This window comes from Mus caroli, chromosome 17 (genome assembly GCF_900094665.2).
Source record: "Mus caroli chromosome 17, CAROLI_EIJ_v1.1, whole genome shotgun sequence".
Lineage (NCBI taxonomy): Eukaryota > Metazoa > Chordata > Mammalia > Rodentia > Muridae > Mus > Mus caroli.
Window position 1 is genome coordinate 43402772 of NC_034586.1, and position 18683 is coordinate 43421454.

Here is an 18683-nt window from a genome sequence, read left to right on the forward strand (position 1 = left end):
AGATCTGATACCCTCTTCTGGTGCGTTTGAAGACAGCTACAGTGAACTTATACTAATAAATAAATCTTTGGCCGGAGCAAGCAGAGGTCCTAAGTTCAATTCCCAACAATCACATGAAGGCTCACAACCATCTGTACAACTAAAGTGTGTACTCATATACATAAAATAAATCTTTAAAAAAGAAAAAAGAAAGAAAGAAACATATGTCAGTAAACTAAAAGCCAGAACCTAAAAAAAAAAAAAAAGGCAGCCCTGGGACCAGATAAATGTCTCAGTGGTTCGGAACATGCACCACTCTCACAGAAGACCTGGATGGGTTCCCTGCACCCACACTGAACAACGCACAACTACCTGCAACTCCAGTTCAAAGGGCCTACTGTCCTCTTCTGTTTGACCTGAATGGGCATCTCCACACTTCTGTCAGTAGACAGCCACATGTATCTATTTACTTATATACATACATATACACACACATATACATACATATACACACATGTATACACAGTAATAAAAGGTTTAATTAAGCTAGGCATAGTAGTACATGCCTTTAATCCTAGCACTTGGGAGGCAGAAGAAGCACAAGTTCAAGGCAAGCCTGGCTTACATAGCAAGTTCCAGGCCAACCAGAGTTACACAGCGATGAGACCTTGTCTCAAAAAAAGAAAAAAAAAAAAAAAAAAAAAAAAAAGGCGAGCTGGCTGGACTGATGGTTCAGCAGGTAGGAGCACTGGCTGCTCTTCCAGAGAATCCCAGCGTGATGCCTAGAACCCAAATGCCCGTACCTCCAGTCCCAGATTTAATGCCCTCTTCTGGCCTCCAAGGACACCAAGAATGCCTGTTGTGCACACATAATTACACGCAGACAAAACACACACATAAAACAGTAAATCTTTATATGTTTTGGTTTTTTGAGACAATGTTTCTCTGTAGCCCTGTCTATCCTGGCCTAAAATAATAAGTCTTTAAAAGCAAAAACAAAAAATAACTGGGTATTCTGCATACCTGTTAATTCCAGAATTGGGAAGGTAGAGACACAAGGATCAGTAGTTCCCAAGGCAGCCTGGCCTGCAGAGGAAGACCCTGTCTTAAAACAACAAAACCCCACTAAACTGAGGGAGCCTGGCGGCACAGACCTATAAGCCAGCTGTTAAGAAGGTGAGGAAGAACTGGGCAGTGATGGCGAACACCTTTAATCCCAGCACTCGGGGGGCAGAGGCAGGCAGATTTCTGAGTTTGAGGCCAGCCTGGTCTACAGAGTGAGTTCCAGGACAGCCATGGCTACACAGAGAAACCCTGTCTCGAAAAACAAAACAAAAGAGGCGAGGAAGAGGTGTCCCAAGCAGCAGAGACCCTGACTCAAAGATAAAAGGTGTCAGGCACATCGCTCTGTGCCTGAATAGTTGTCCAGCCCTAGGTCCTGTCACCACTACACCAAAAATGAATGAATAAAAATAAATTAAAAAACACTGTGTAAAGCCTGTGCTCTGTCTGGGTACAGCAGAATGGAAGGGAACAGGGTCCAGCAGGCCTGTGGGTCAAGCGTGGCTTCTTAGCACTTGGGTCATCTGGTGCTCTCTGCGTCCAACAACCCCAGACAGCTCGTTTGACTGGGGGAGGTTTGACCAGGTAACACAAGGAAGGGGACAGCGTGGGCACCATACACTCCTGTTGTGATCAGCAATGAGCTAGTGTCATGTTAGACAATGCAAGGTGCCCTGGACTCCTGGGAATCCTTTTCTACAAGGTCAGGCCCTGAAAGGAGGAGAGATAGATGGCTGGGAAGTCAATGGGTTTGAATGTCTGGACTCTTGCTCATCTCCTGTATCCCACTTCCCTGCCAAACTCTCATCTGTGGAGCTTGATGTTCAAGAACATACTAAAAGCTGGACCATGGTGGCACAGCTTTTCATCCAACATTTGGAAGCAAAGGCAGGCAGATCTCTGAATCCAAGGACAGCCTGGTCTACAGATGGAGTTTCAGGTCAGCCAGGGCTACACAGAGAAACCCTGTCTTGAAAACAAAGAACACACTAAGTTAGTAGGCTTGCTTATACCTGCAATCCAGAACCCCAGTATTTAGGAGACTGGCCATAGTTCTGGGCCAGCCTGGGCTAACAATGAGACCCTGGTTTGTTTGTTTTGTTGTTGTTTAAAAAAACAAAAAAACAAAAAACTATAACTGAGAGATGGTTCAGTAGTTAAGAGTACTTACTGCTTCTTTAAATTTTAATTTTATGTGCATTGTGCTGTATGTATGTCTGGGTGAGGGTGTTGGATGCCCTGAACAGGAGCTGCATACAGGTGTAAGCTGCCATGTATGCTCTGGGAATTGAACTGGGGTCTCTGGAAGAGCAGCCAGTGCTCTTAACCACTGAGCCATCTCTCCAGCTCCCATAAGTACTTGCTTCTCCTAATCTCTGATGCAGAGCACTGAACTCATCTTAGCACCCACATCAGGCAGCTCACAAATGCCTCTCTCTTAGAACTCTATCAAGCTCCGAGACATCCGAAACCCTCCTCCTAGCCTCCTTGGGAACCTGTATGTAAATGTGCAACACTCGTGCGTGTATATGCACACACAGGCACAGACAGACAGTGTAGAGCCAGCCCCAGGCAGAGTTACGGTTCCCTCACCTGTAAGATGCAGCTGAGCACAGCGCCTGTCTTACAGGGCTATGATAAGAACGGAGGCAAGCAGCACCTGGCACACAGCGGCTACTTTGTAAGGATCTGCTGCTCTGGCTGCTGCTACACCTGTTATCTCTATACCTAGGTCCTACAAATGCAGCCTGGAAACGCCACCCGAAGCCAGCCCACTCAAATGCTCCTTTGAGTCCACAGTCCCCTTTGCTTAAAAGCCAGAGACCAGTAAGTCCCTGGGTCTTTCAGCAATCACACCTCTCTAAAAGCTGACTCAGCTCATCATGGCCCTTCCGGCTCACTTCAACCCCCTGTCTGTTCTACTGTCTTTTTAACCACTCACTCCCAGTGACACCTCTTGCTTAGTCTATTTTTTGTGCCCTTCCCCGCCCTGATAGGGTTTCTTTGTGTAGCTTTCACTGTCCTAGAACTCACTTTGTAGACAAGGCTGGCCTTGAACTCAGAGATTTGCCTGCCTCTGCCTCTCAAGTGTTGGAACTAAAGGTTTATGCCACCACTGCTGGACCCTACAGGGCTTTTCAACTGATCCTGCCTTGGCTTCCAGATTGGCTGCACTGTAAGCATGCTTAGTCTATTGGTACATCATCCCCTTCAACTAGGGCAGTGGTTCTCAACCTTCCTGACGCTGCGACCTTTAACACGGCTCCTCATGCTGTGGTGAGCCCAACCATACCATTATTTCACTGGTACTTCATAGCTGTAGCTTTGCTACTGTTATGAGTCACAATGTAAATATTGGTGTTTTCTAATGGTCTTAGGCGATCTCTGTGAAGGGGTCGTTCCACCCCAAAGGAGTCACGACCCACAGGTTGAAAACCACTGAGATGGGCTGGAGAGGTGGCTCAGCAGTTAAGAGCAATGACAGCTTTTCCAGGGGTACTGAGTTCAGTTTCCAGCAACCACATGGTGGCTCATGGCCATCTGTAATGGACTCTGATGCCCTCTTCTGGAATGTCTGTAGAGAGCAATGGTGAACTCATATACATAAAATAAATAAATAAATCTTAAAAAGAAAGAAAGGAAAGGAAAGGAAAGGAAAGGAAAGGAAAGGAAAGGAAAGGAAAGGAAAGGAAAGGAAAACCACTAAGCTCTAATGAATTTCTTGATAGCCAGGGCCCTGGCTTGTAACCCTCTGGGTACCCCTAGAAGTGGCATCTAACAAGCATTCACCAACATTGGGTCATCAGGAACCAAGCCTCCTCCCTACGAGCCTTCCTGTCCTATCTCCATAGATGACCTTAGAGCAGTGGTTCTCGACCTGTGGGTCTTGACCCCTGAGGGTCAAATGACCCTGTCACAGGGGTCACACATCAGATATGTGCATATCAAGATATTTACATCATGATTCGTTACAGTAACAAAATTAGTTATGAAGCAGCAATGAAAAAAATGTTATAGCTGGGGTCTCCCCACCATGAAGAACTGTGCTAAAGGGGTGGCAGCATTAGGAAGGCTGAGAAGGGATGATGTGGCACAGCGACTGCAGAGTAGAGGAAGGGGAAAAACACAGGAAGACACGGGGAACCCGGGTCATACTGGGGACCACTCTGAAAAAGAAGGCTCTCTTCTCTGAGTGAGGAGAAAGCAGGACCTCAATTTTCTGTTAACAAGAAGGGACGTTAGCTAGATCAACTAATAGTGGTGCACACCTTTAATTTCAGCACTCGGTAGGTGGGTGGATCGCTGAGTTTGAGGCCAAGCCAGCCAGAGCTACACAGAAAGACCCTGCCCCTAAAAAGGGAACTGGGGCGGGGGGGCACTGACTGCACTTCCAGAGGACCCAGGTTCAATTCCCAGCACTCACATGGCAGCTCACAACTGTAATTCCTATTCCAGGGGATCAAACACCCTTATACGGACATCCTTGCAGTCAAAACACCAATGTACATAAAATAAAAATGAATTATTTTTAAAAAGGTAGCTAGATCAGTAATTTTCTAACCACCGTCCATGTAAGTTTTCAAGAGAACACAGAGTTACATAAATTAAATTAAAATGTCCAAAGCCAGCCAACAACTTGATGCCTAAGGGTTCCTGCTACACTAGGTCCGCACTGCTGCGAGCTGCTGTGGAGGCAAAGCAGCCAAGTGGGCTGTCTGCTTCATCCCACTGGGTTGCCCAGCTTTCTCTTTTACTTTATGTGTGTGATGTATGTTTATACATGTCCATGTGTGTGAGCACAGATGACACCACACGTGTAGAGCAGTGCATCGGATGTCAGATGACAACATGACAAGCTCCTTGCCACCCATCTTGTCTGAGGCAGGGTCTCCTGGTCACTCTGCGTAGGTCGGGCTAGATGGCCTGTGAGCTGCCATTTTGCTGAGGCTCACAAACAGGAGTGTACTCCACCTCCTCAGTCCTCTACGGCTCTAAGGATGGAACCTGCCCTCCCACCTGTGCTTATCGACTGAGCCACTGGCCTGGCCCCAGCTCTCCTTTCAAAAGGACCACTGGCAGGACCCGGTACAGGAAATCACTGAGAGACGCCAGCCCAGAGCAAAGGCCCTGACTGCCAAGGCCCAGGGAGGCATCTCTTGTCTGTCTCCCCTTCACATGCTTGTCAGAGAGCAAATGTGTGGCTGCGGCAGCCACTCGCTTCACACTGGTTCATTTATTCTAAATCCTCCAGCGTCTTCTAATGTCTCTCCACTGTCCCGGGGTGGGTAGAAGACACATGAGCCCCACACACACACACACAACTACAGCCGCCACAAGGATACCTGACCTAAGGCAACCCAGCAATTCTGCGTTCCCGCTGGACTTTGTCCTGTCTAGGCCTTCTGAAACTCTGCAGAGGCCTGAAGTACCTTCCACTGCAAAACCTATATGCCCCCCCAGGAGGCCTCCATGTGCCCAGATTCCCTGCCTCTACTTCCTGAGTGTGTGTGCCACCACATCAGTGTATGAGGCGCTGGGTATAGAACCCAGGGCTTTGAACATGCTAGGCTCTACTAACTAAGCTACCTCCCTACCCCCAACTATAAGAAATATTCTAACAAGAAGATGGATCATAAAATTAGTAGAAAAAGAAGCTGGGCAAAGTGGCACATGCCTCTACTCCTGGGTATGCAGGAGACCAAGGCAGATGGATCGAGTTTTCAGCAAGCCTAGGCTGCAAAATAAGACCACAGCTCAAAATTAATTACAAAGTGCACAGATAGAACCAAACGTGGTGGTTTATACCCATAAATCCAGTACTCGGAAGACAAAACTGAAAATGTCACTGTGGGTTGAAACCAACCTGGACTACATAACAAGACTCCGGTGCAAAACACAATTAACAAGGGCTAGTGAGGTGGCTCAGTGGATAAAGGCATTTGTCCCCAAGACTGACAACCTAAGCTCAGTCCCCAAGACCCAAATGGTAGAAGGACAGAATCAACTCCCACCAAGTTGCCCTGTGACATCTGTGCAAACACACAATAAATACATAAATTAATATAATTTTTAAAAAAACCACAGATTACATGCTGTATCTACTGCATCATGAATTAACTGGTTTAATAACTGAAGGCTGCTTTAGTTTAAACCCTGAGATCTACAGAGGCATCCTCTCCCACTGTGACAAATGGAGCTCTGGCTAGCTGAGTCTAATTCTTCCCATCCTCCCTTTCTTCTCTAAACATCTCACTCAGCATCAAAGAGGAAAGGTGACTAGGACATGGCCCTTGTCTTCAAAGAGCTCAGAGACTGTAGGTGGGGCAGCCGCTGAAGCAGCTGATGGTACCATGGAGATGCCAGCACAGTGAACACAAAGGCTGTGGGAACAGAGGATGGGTTACCAACTGCCTGGAAGAATGAGGGAGGACATCTCTCAAGAGGGGACTTTAAAAAAGATTTATTTTTAAGGGGTGTGTGTGTGTCTTAACTACGATCCATCTATTCCATCCTTGAAGGGTTTTGATTTAGCTCTTAGAGGATAAAGCTGAGTTAAGTAGCAAAAAATCAATAGAGGACAATAGAGCAGGTTGAGAACAATGGAACTCATGTGGGGGGCCCGTGTCACAGAGAAGCTTGAGGATTCAGGAATCTGGACTTCCAAGGGAACAATGATGAGGTAGATGCTAGAAAAACAAAATGGAGCCAGAAAGGCTATGGACTTTGGCTTTTAACTATGGGAGATGCCAAAATTTTATTTTGTTTTTAAATAGTCACACACTATAGCCTAGGTTAGAACTTAGAAAGTACAGACCAGGCTGGCCTTGAATTCACAGCAATCATCCTGCCTATTGTAGGACAACAGACATGCATGAGAATACCTGGCTCAATTTAGACTTTGGTGGGTCTGTTTTGTTTTCGAGCCGACGTCTCTATAGCCCTAGCTGGCCTCAAACTCACAGAGGTTTGAGGATGACAACTGTGGCCTTGGAGCTGAAGTGGGGAGACCATCTTCCCGTCCTCCGTCCCTGCACCCAGAACTCAGGACAACACTATGCTAAAGTGTCCGTTTCTGCTGGGCAGTGGTGGCGCACGCCTTTAATCCCAGCACTCGGGAGGCAGAGGCAGGCGGATCTCTGAGTTCGAGGCCAGCCTGGTCTACAGAGTGAGTTCCAGGACAGCCAGGGCTACACAGAGAAACCCTGTCTCGAAAAACCAAANCCAGCCTGGTCTACAGAGTGAGTTCCAGGACAGCCAGGGCTACACAGAGAAACCCTGTCTCGAAAAACCAAAAAAAAAAAAAAAAAAAAAAAACCACTAAAAAAACAAAACCAAGAGTGCATTTCTCCAGCATCAGACCAGAGAAGATCTTCACTGCAGATGCAGGACACAAAGTCTCACCTGACATCTCAAAGCCACTTTTCATCCTAGGATCCTCCTTCAGATCTCAGAGACAAAGCATCATTTAGCCCACGAACCTCAGCTCTGCCTCTCATTCACAGAGCAACGCTGTTCCCTCCGAGCCTCCAGTTCTTCTATCAAATGGGGGTGACAAGGGAGAGATCCTGGGGGACTGCAGTGACAGTTAAGTGGGCACACACAAATTCTGGTAGTGTGCAGCCTGACTGCCGCAGGGTTGAGCAGTGGCCCACCCAACTGTGTCCGCCCTGAATCTTTGAATGGGACTTTACAGATAAACATTATCAAGTGGAAATGACCTCCTGTTGGACTGGACAGGATTATCTCTGATGACTGGCATCCTTTTAAAGAGAGAAATTCAGATAGACCAAGACACACAGAGACAGTGCTGCGTGAGGAGGAAGTGACTGGGTGCATCCAGAAAACAAGGAGAGCCACAGACTGCAGAGAGCCAGCGGAGAGCAGAGAACAAACCTTCCCCTACAACCTCAGGACAGGACCAGCAGACGGGCCACGGAGTAAGGAGCTTGCTACGTAAGTGCAGCAAACAGTTCTGGATGCCCAGGACCCACCTATGCCAGGTGGGCATGGAGGCATTCCTGTAATCCCCAGGAGCCAGAAGGAAAGGGGAGCCTCAGGCCAGGGGTTCCCCCTTCACCACAGTCTTCATGTTAGGCTGACCCTCAACCATAAAATTATTTCGTTGCTATTTCACAACTGTAATTGTGCTATGGTTATGAGTTGCCACGTACATATCTGCTATGCAGGACAGCTGCTACGGGACCCTGTGAAAGGGCTGCTGGTCCACAAGCTGAGAAGCACAGCCTTGGAGCAAACTGGCTAGTCTGACTTAAAAAAAAAAAAAGAGACGCAGTCTCATAAATGAACCAGGCTGGCCCCTACCTCCGCAAGTACAAGGATCAAAGTGAGCACAAACACATTCATCTCAAATGTATGTTTGTTTTCTTTTCTTTTTTCTTCTTTTCTTTTCTTTTCCTTTTGTTTTTTTTTTGTTTGTTTGTTTTTGTTTTTTTTGTTTTTGTTTTCTGAGACAGGGTTTCTCTGTATAGCCCTGGCTGTCCTGGAACTTACTCTGTAGACCAGACTGGCCTCGAACTCAGAAATCCGCCTGCCTCTGCCTCCCAGGTACTGGGATTAAAGGTGTGTGCCACCACCACTTGGCCCCATCCAAATTCTAAATAAAAGGACCTCAGAAGCTGGGGCTATGCTCCTGCAGAAAAACCTGAATTCAGTTCCCAGAACCCATGTCAAGTAGCTCACAATGGTTTATAAGTCCAACTGGGGATATGACACCTTCTGGACTCTGCAGGTAATCTATACACACAATGTACACATCCAAATAGATACACACACACACACACAGAGACCTCAAGGCATGTCTTTTATGCTACACCTGACAGACTCCTAGCCTTCAAAACTGTAAGACAATTAATTTCTCCTGTCCCGGGCCACCTGGTATATGGTAATCTGCTTTGGCTACCTTGGAAAACAAAGTAACTGTTCAATAAAAGTAAATGTTACCTGGAAAAAGGGCAAGAGAGAGCTATGTGAGATAGTATTTTACATCCTTGGCTCAGGGACGGAGAGACAGCTCAGCAGTTAAGGGCACTAGCTGACTCAGGTTTGGTTCCCACCACCCACATGGCTGTCACAACCACATGTAACTCCTGTTGGGGGATCTAATGCCCCCTTTCTTCTGACCTCCACAGATACCAGGCATGCTTGTGGTATACAGACATACGTGTAGGCAAAACATCCATATATATATATATATATATATATATATATATACACATAAAAATAGTAAAATAAAAATGTCAAAAAGACCGCAGTCTCAAAGCTGGCCCCCAGTTTTCTCAGCATCTGAGCCCATCACCCATGAGCACTTTGTGAACACTCAGGAAGTAAACTTCTGCAGCCGCCTCGTGGACGTAAGCCCTGGAAGGCTTTCCATAAAACAGGACCCACGGTAAAGTTCACCCTCTCCTCTTCTAGAGCAACTACGATCAAGACTATGTCTCTGGGCTGGTGAGATGGCTCAGTGGATAAGAGCACCCGACTGCTCTTCCAAAGGTCTGGAGTTCAAATCCCAGCAACCACATGGTGGCTCACAACCATCTGTAACGAGATCTGACTCCCTCTTCTGGAGTGTCTGAAGACAACTACAGTGTACTTACATATAATAAATAAATAAATCTTTAAAAAAAAAAAAAAAGACTATGTCTCTGAGCAGAGCCCTCAGGAAGACCTGGGAAACCCAGTGGTGAGGGAGGCACTGTGTGCTCCTGACTTCACCACGCCTACATTGCCCACTTTCTAAGTGAGGGAACCCCACCCTTTCCCTCCCTCCCTAGCTCCACACATTGGGATGTGGCACCCATACTGTGCCATGTAGGTAAGACCCTCCTGAAGCTCCAACACCAACAAGCAGGGAGTTCACCAGAAACTGTTTAACAGCAGTGGTCAAGTGCAGCCAAGGACCTGAGAGACAGAACAGCAGCTCACAGGGCCCCTGACCATGCCCTGGGGATTTTGGCAAATGGTCAAGGCAGGCTACTCTCAGCAGATGATAACCAGTGTGCCTAGTAACTACAAGACCGGGAGGCAGTGTGTGGGGAAGGCCTGTTAAATCCTGGATCTCGGTCTCTCTGGCTGGGTTTTGTTGTTGTTTGGTTTGTTGTAATCTTGGTTTTCGAGACAGGGTTTCCCTGCCTAAGAATGCTGGCTGTCCAGGAACTCCCCAGACTGGCCTTGAACTCACAGAGATCCCTCTGCCTCCTAAGTGCTGAGATTAAAGGCATGCACCACTGCTCTACCCTCCCCCCTTGCTGTTTAATACTGGTCACTAACTCTCAACTGCTTTCTCAGTGAGTCACCTCTGAAAGGGAGAGTGAGCCCTGAGGGTGTGTGCCAGACACATTTGCTGTGACCCTCAGAGAGTGCACGGGTGTGAGGCAGAAGCCACACACACCATCCAGCTCTTCTGCTCAGTTCACACCTGGTAGAAAAGACTATGATGGGACCACACGGTTACAGCGTCTGGGGATAAAGATCAGTAGAGACCACAGATCACTATTCAAGCAGACCCTTCCCACGCTATAGTCTTCATTACTCTGTTAGGTTTTTAAACTGCCGGGGTCCAAAAATCCGGCAAGAAACCTAGCCTGTTTCTTCAGATTACATTGCAAGTCCTAAAACAGTAGTCACCAATGTAAATGTTACTTGTATCTCTTTAGAGAGGACAGGAATAAATAGCCTGGGGGGGAAAAAAATCTAAATCCATAGTTATCCCCAAACACTGGTTAATCAAGTTCCTTTCTCAAGGAAGGCACAAGACCAGCCGGTATCCAAGACCTCTGCTTCCTCAACAGCTCCAAGCAGGAGAGAGCAGAGGAGGTGTGGCAGCAGCTCTCATGCGTTCACAGGCTGTCCAGCAGACACAGCAGCCCACAGACCATACCCCGGATGTTCGACCACATCCTAGAACTTCCCCAAGACCCTCTATTCTCTGGCTGTCTTGTTTGCCTGTTTATTGCTTTATAGCTCCAGACTGCTGAGCTGTGCTGACCTCTGTTCACGACTGTCCTTTGGTCACATGGAGACCAGAAACAGTGGCCCCAGCCCTGCCCAACTCAGGGACACTAGCCACTCCCAAGCCCCTGCCCCACCCAGATCCATATCAAAGTGACTTGTCATCCCACAAGGCACTGTAGACTTTTCCCCTTTGGCCAGGACCACAAACTCCCAGCACCATTCCCCCCACCCCCGCCAACCGCCACCACCTTATTGAGTCCAGGTCTTGCTGTATATATAACACAGGCTGACTCAAACTCATGATTCTCAGCTTCTCAAATGATGAGTTCATGAGCATGCATAAGCAGACCCCACATTGAGAAAAGACAATGCATTCACGTGTACACGTGCATGTATCACATAGACATGCACACACTGGAATTAAGCCCAAGGCCTTAAGTATACCATGGCCTCCACTATTGGCCATACCCCTAGCCACTGAAAAAGGAGTCATCAACATTGAAAGTGGGGAATCTAAGAAATTTGAAAGAATCAGAATACATATTTGTTCTACACCAGCCAAACCCTGCTCAAGAGCAGTTGAGATCTGCTGTCCCTTCTAGGCTGTAGGAACCTCCCTCCCTTCTGCCCGTGTGACCGTCCCCCTCAGACCCTTCCCCACAGCCACCAGGGAGCTGCAGCCTAGCATCGGTGCAGACAACAGGGCCATGTGGACCATCTTTACCTCATCAGTGTTCTCCCCTCCACCATCCTTGCTTGAGCTGCTGGGCTTGGCTGTGCCTTTGGCAAGCTTGGAGGGTTCCTGCTGGGGGAAGATGGAGTTAGGGTTAGTAGAGGCCAAGAGAAAGGACAGGCCTAGCCTGAACCTCTTAAATCTTTTTGTTGTTGTTGGGTCTTGTTTTTTTGTTTTTGTTTTTGTTTTTTTTTTCTGTTTTTTTGAACTGAGGACCACACTAAGGACCTTGCCAGACAAGCACTCTACCACTGAGCTGTAGCCCCAGCCCTTCCTAGGTCTTTAACTATGCACCATCAACTGAATCAGCTAAAACCGACTGTATCGACTGGGCATGGTGGCACACGCCTTTCTTTTTTTGTTGTTTGTTTGTTTTTGTTTGTTTGTTTGTTTTTCAAGACAGGGTTTCTCTGTATAGTCCTGGCTGTCCTGGAACTCCCTTTGTAGACCAGGCTGGCCTCGAACTCAGAAATCCGCCTGCCTCTGCCTCCCAAGTGCAGGATTGAAAGGCGTGCACCACCACACCCGGCCCGCACACGTCTTTCATCCCAGCACTTGGTCTACAGGGCGAGTTACTGAACAACCAGGGCTATACAGAGAAACCCTGTCTCAAAACAACAAAAATAAGTAAAAACTCTACTGTATCAACCCTGGGACACACAAGGAGATTCAGGCCCTCCGGGGAGCTTAGGTTCACAATTAGGCATGACAATATTCTTTCATCTGTCTCCTCATTGGATCTTCGGGATTGGTGAGAGGTACCCAAGGCTTCCCCGCTAGAGCAGAGCAGAAACCACCTCTGTCCCCTCAGGGCCACCCAAGACTTGGGGGCATTTATTTAGGAGACATAAACAGCACCCAGCCAAGAGGGTGCTGTTGCATGTAACAGGATGCTAATAGTCCAGAATTGTCCCACCCAAAAAACCGTTCAGATGCTCAGGCAACAAGCTCAGGACAGAGATGGAGGTGAAGTCCTGAATTTTTAACAAACTGTGAGCACCAATCGAAAGGTTCCCTTGGGAACCTGGCAACTGGCTCCGGGCCCTGGCTTGTCCAGCATCTCTTCCCATGCTCTGGGCCAAATCAAAAGCAACCACACAGGGACAGGATGGGGAGAATTCGGAAGAGACTTAAGGATGTAGCTCTGACTGCAAGTACAATACAATCAATGCTGTGGCACAGGCTGCAGGTCGTGGGACCAGCCAGGCAGGTGACAGACCTGTGTGGAGTGCATGGCTTTGAGGGTACCAAACTCGAGTTTGGTTTAGTTGTGAGCACGTGCCGAGGAAGGGGCAATAAGAAATTCTAGTTTCTTAAAGGGAAAGGCAGCCCATTCTAGCAGTGTAAAAAGCTCAGCCTGAGATGCAACAGCTGCAGAAACCAGGATGTTAACAATAGAAGGGAAGAGCAGGAGAAGGGGGGGGGGGGATCCAGATGAACAGCAGAGGAAGGGCTGCGTGTGCAGCAGAGACACAACTCAGAGGCACGAGAGAAACGGGCTGACGTCCACAGGACAGACTGAGGCCAGTGAGGATGGATTTTTCTCACGGTGCGGTTGCGTGGAAACAGACTGCCCCGTGAGGCTGGGCTCCCAGTCCTGAGCATCTGAGCAGCGGCTGGATGGCCTCCCCTAAGGCGTGCTGCAAAGGGATTCAAGCCTGAGATGAGAGCTGGATTGGAGGGCCTTAGAAATCACTTCCAGCTCCGAGAGTCTGCAATTCAAGCAGCCAAGCCCCTTCAGGAAGAAGTGTTAAATCAAATGGTTTGACTATGGGGGCAAGCTGATCTCAGAAAGAAGAGTTCTGTGTGGGCTGGAGCAGGGGGGAAGGCTTTCTGGGGGTGGAGAGGGGAAAACCATTCCTGGATGGGGAGCAGCTCGAAGCTCTGCCTAAGGAGGAAGGGGTTCCTCTGGGCTGAGCACTCTCCCACTGCCTACTGACCAGGCTGGCCATACTGACTCCTGTCGTCAGTTGCTCTCAGCAAGTGGTGGAGAGGGGGAAAAAAAATGCAACCAGGATAGGGCCCAGCACTAAAGTGACACAGGCAAACAACAGTGACAGCACACAACAGACACAGGCCCTCCAACAAAGCTGACCCACTGCCACTCACGGCTGTTCTCTGCTGGATCGTGAGCCGCCTAAGCTTCCGGTACCCTCCACCCACCTGATACTCATCTCTCAGGGAGTGTGCCTGAGAGGTTCAGCTGCCTTGGTGTGTGGGTGTGAGTGGGTGTAGGGGAACAGGGCCCACGAGCCTCGCTCCCTATCTTCTGAAGAACAGGTGAAACACATGCACTGTGGCCCGGCCCAGCTGTCGCATGACGGGAGGCACTGGACTCTCGGGCCAGCACTGTGTTTTAACCTCAGCGCTTACTACTTATGTGCGAATGGGGAGGTGAGGAGCCTCTCTCAGCCTCTTCTTCCTTACCTATTAAAACAAAAGCCATGATAGGACCCACCTCCCTTAGCCCAGTGTCTGGTACAGAAAATCCAAATGCCGTTAATACCGCTACAATGAACAGGAAAGTGGGAGGGGTACCTCATGCAGGAACCTTTTTTAAAAAAAGACCTAAATCCAATCTTAAAAGGGAAGGATGCTCATCTCACAAAAAAGATCGGCACCAGCCTACAAAGCACCTACTATGTGTAAGGGACATGCAAACCTGCACACAGTTTCATTAATACCTCAAGGAGGATAAAACGTGTCCACAGTTCGTTCCCACCCAAGGCCGAACACAGAAAGTCTGTAAGTGAGCCCAAGTGAAGGCCCAGGAAAGACTTCCCCAGGGAAGCAGTGAAGGATAGCGAGGAGAGAGGGGACAGGTGACAGATGAGCAATAAAGGGGCCTCCACCCACCTGTCTCCGTGCCTCCACCCTGGTACACCTCAGTCACACTGTCATCTCTCTCCCCCTCAGAACCTGAAGGAGGCCAAACGCAGCCCAAAATCCAGTGCAGGAGATTAGCTCTCATAAAGGCCTCCCTGGCTGCCTCCACGCATCCCGGTCCTTCCTGTGCCCTTTCTCAAGCAAAGCACTCACAGCCTGACGATGTCTAAGAACGTCCCCTCTAATTCCCAATCAGCCGCCAGGCAGATGGGACAGGATCTGGTCCACAGACTAGAAAGGACAGGAGGACGCTTAAGGAGATCACTCCTTCCTCTGAACTCCACAGCCCCAGTCCCCAGCTTAGCTATCTTGAGTGCACAGTTTCTATTGCTGGATGGCGCCCATTGGCAAGCCCACTCCCCAAGGATAAGACCTGGGTAGGGCACACAACTTTGCCCGGCTCACCACCCCCCTGTCCTGTGCTCTATCTAACTCTCAGACCGAGAAGTTATGGTGACAGCCCAGAAGCAGAGCCACCTGGCAAACACACAACACACAACAGCCCCGGGATAAAGAGTTTGATTAATATGGTTAGAGATGGTAGCCCGGCATCCATCAGGGGGGAAATGAATGCAATCCACCTCTGGGGTCCTCAGGAGAGTGGACCACGAGACCAGGCCAGAGCCAGCCCAACACAAGGGGCCAGCCCAAAAGCTGGGGAGGCTGAAGGCCAGTTCCAGCCTCCCCAGCTGAGTCTGCTTCTCGGAAGAACCACAGATCAAGCAAGAGCAGCAGACAAAGGGAAAGGCAGGGACAGGTCAGGGTGGTTTGGAGGCAAAAGATGGTAAAAGACAGTAACATCAAGAAATGGCTTGTGGGGCTGGGAGTGTAGCCCAATGGTACTGCACATGCTTAGCATGTGCAAGACCCTGGGTCTGATCTCTGCCACTGCAAATAATAAAGAAACCAAATGTACTGGACCGCAGAATGAGAAGAAAACTAAACAGAACAGGCCAGAAGAAAGGGAGAAATCCTGTCCTGGTGCAAAAAAAAAAAAAAAAAAAAAGGAAATGCAAAGGTTATCCTAAGGAATACAGAGAGGAGCCTCTTACAGATTAGAAACCGCGGTCCCGTCTAGGGTGAACATGGAAGACAGCTGATGCCAGTTAGGCACTTGCACAGAAGAGCCCTCCAAGTCCGGAGACCTGAGATTGCAGCTGGGCCTCCAGCAGGATGTGTGACCTTGGACAAGTCCCTTCCCCTGATCCTGCCTCAGTCTCCTCATCTGTACCACTAGCATGCTAGTCTGCATGTGCTCCAAAGCTCCCTTCCAGCACCGATGTTCTGGGGTTCCATCAACAGAAGAAGGGCTCGGTCCTGGCTTACAAGTTTGTGTGTAAAGGAAGACTGGAGGGAGGGGCCTAGGCCAGATTTGGGCGGAGGAGAGAGAAAGCAGAGCGGTTCTAGGTCAGGGGCTTGTCGTGGGGGGGTGGGGGGAAAGAAGGGACTGTACAGAACTATGGAGAGGCCGTCTTTTAAGCTGGTGAGGAGAAGAGGGAAGGGGCTGCTCAGGGCGGGGGTGGGGGAAGTACTGGAGGGAAATGCGGTCTTAAATGAGCACTGTCCCAAACCGTGGGGGATCGGGGACATATAAAGGCGGGGAGAAAAAGCAAGGGAGTGAGCTGGGAGTGGAGCAGATCTGGAGGGGGCCGGGGATAGGAGCAAAGAGGAAGGGAAGAGGGATAGGTGGGGGGAAATCTGTCCGGGCAAAGACGGAGAGCTGTCCCAGCTGCTGCACGGGCTAGGGGTGCTGGCAGCCGCGCGGCCCTGGGGCTGGCCGCGGGAGTGCTGCGGGGGGCCGGACCAGAGGGTCAGTCTGAGGCTGTCCCGGGCCTGCCTCGGGCCCCTCCCAGAGCTGCGCGCAGGCCCGGCGGCGGAGGCGCAAGGGGAAAGGCCACGCTCACCTTATCCTTCTTCAGTTTATAGGACATCTCGGCCGGTCCACACTCGGCCCGGCTCCTGCGGCCCCGCTCCGGCTCTGCTCGGCCACACTCGGCCCGCTCGGCGTCTCTTCGCCACCGCCTGCGCGCTGCGCCCGGGCCGAGCCGTGGCTGCGCTTCCAATTGGCCCGAACTCTTACAAACCTGCCTGAGAACCAGGAGCCGCCTCCTCGGATTGGTCATTGGAGCCAAGCAGCTTCCCTTTTTTCTCATTGGAAAGAAAGAGTACAAACCGCCAGGGTTCGGCTCCCAGAATTGGCTGGAGTGGAAGGTCCCGCCCTGAAAAGGGTCGGGCCTCGTGGAGGAGGCGGAGCCATGGGGAAACCCGAGCTTGGCTGGCAGATCTGTTCTCCGGCGTCGCCTTGTGCGTCGTCCTTTGCTATTCTTCAGTCCTTTGAGCTCTGCTCCTTCCCTCCAGAAGTGGCTCTCACGTTCTCCCCTGCTCTTCTACCTGCCCTGCTTCGTACGGACTGGAGGAAAAAAGCCCTAACACGAAAAGGGCACCTTTCTTCACAGGAATTTAAAGTAGCTCAGATTGCACACGAGAAATGATAGAGAAGACTCCCAAGGGTACTCCCGGGCATTCATCAAGTCTGTCCTAGATCACAGTTGCAGAGGAGCAGAGAGGGAAGCCTATCAGCGGTGGAACCGGGCTGAAATAAAATAAGAAACCCTGGTTTGCTGCAGCTTCAAGACGTGGGTCCCTGTAGCTGCTGGAAGGGTGCTGGGATCGGTAAAACAGCTGCGTTTGGAGCCACTGAGAATGAAGTGGAAAAGCAGCCTCATCGTTCCCTACCTGAGCCCTGAGCCGCCGCCGCACCCAAGCTAGTGTTCAAGTGGGTAAGACTGGGTTCTTGCCCTCAGGTAGTTCCCACTCTAATGAGGTTCACAGACTCGTATTAAGAGATGATTAAAATACAATCACATAAATTACACAAACCTCAGAATGACATGGAGGAATATATTTTAGTTATCCTAGTAGCCAATAGATTACATTTAAAAACTGGAGGAGGTCCATCAAAAATAAATCTGCGAGCTGGGTGTGATGGGTTTGCCCTGTAACCCCAGCTCTTGGAAGGTAGAGGCAGGACGATCAGGAGTTACAGACCAGCCTTAGCTATAGCCAGTTGCAGACCAGTTTGGACTACAATAAGAACCTCTTAAAAGAAAAAAAACAAAACAAACAAACAAACAAAAGACAAAAAAAACCTACCAGCCACCACAAACAACAACAACAACGAAACAACTCTCAGAACTAAAAAGTTACAAATAAGCCTGTGGCTGTTTGTTCCCCAGGAAAAGAGGCCTTGGATCCCTCCAGGAGCATGGTAACCAAACAATAGTCAACCGTCCTTACACAAAGAGCAGTAGCCCCAATATTGGGAAAGATGGGGGCTGGGAAGATGGTGCTCTTCCAAAAGACCTGAATTCAGTTCCCAGCACCCACATTGGCTGCTTCACAATTGCCTGTAACTCTAGCCCCAAGGGACCTGATACACAGACATGCATAGATAGATAGATAGATACATACATACATACATACATACACACAATTTTAAAACTTCAACAACAGAATGGGAAAGAGAAGACAAGGCTCAGTGGGTAAGAGTACTTGCTGCTCTTCCAGAGGATCTAAACTAGGCTCCCAGCCCCAACAACAGCTGGTTCACAACCACCTGTAACCCCAGCTCCGGGGATCTGACTCCCTGCCCTCCTCTGGCCTCCCTGGGCACCTGCATAGGTGGCATACACACGCTCAGACACTCACATGCACGTGAATGACTTTAAAAACCAGAATGAAGAAGAGCGGATGAGCTCCGGAGATGTGTACAGTCAACAGGATTCAATGAGTCTCTGGATTCGGGGAGACAGTATCAGGGAAAGGATGAGTTGAGGGTGACTCCTAAGTGATGAAAGATGGTTAGAGGGAACTGGTGTCATAATGGCCAGAGGCAGGTAGAGTCTGCTTAACACTGAATAGAACACCTTGATTTTGCAACTAGGAGGTGTCCGGTGATCTCTGCCAGGGAAGCTTAAGCCAAGTAGGAGCTTAGAGTGCCTTCAAGAGTGAGCACGGGGGAGGCAGAGGCAGGCGGATTTCTGAGTTC

The 18683-nt window shown here is 49.4% G+C and overlaps 1 protein-coding gene across 2 annotated transcripts in view; it reads right to left on the bottom strand.

Moving 5' to 3' along the window:
- Ppp2r5d (protein phosphatase 2 regulatory subunit B'delta) overlaps nt 1-18683 on the bottom strand; it is a 30045-nt gene that overhangs the window by 5719 nt on the left and 5643 nt on the right. Inside the window, exons 2-3 of one of the 2 annotated variants that reach the window (XM_021186271.2) lie at nt 16540-17228; nt 11741-11821 (exon numbers count right to left, since the gene is read on the bottom strand). In XM_021186271.2, coding sequence (XP_021041930.2) covers nt 11741-11821; nt 16540-16788 — 330 coding nt within the window. In that variant the 5' untranslated portion in view covers nt 16789-17228. The remainder of the gene's footprint in view (nt 1-11740; nt 11822-16539; nt 17229-18683) is intronic. The other variant, XM_021186272.2, reaches the window with a different exon arrangement.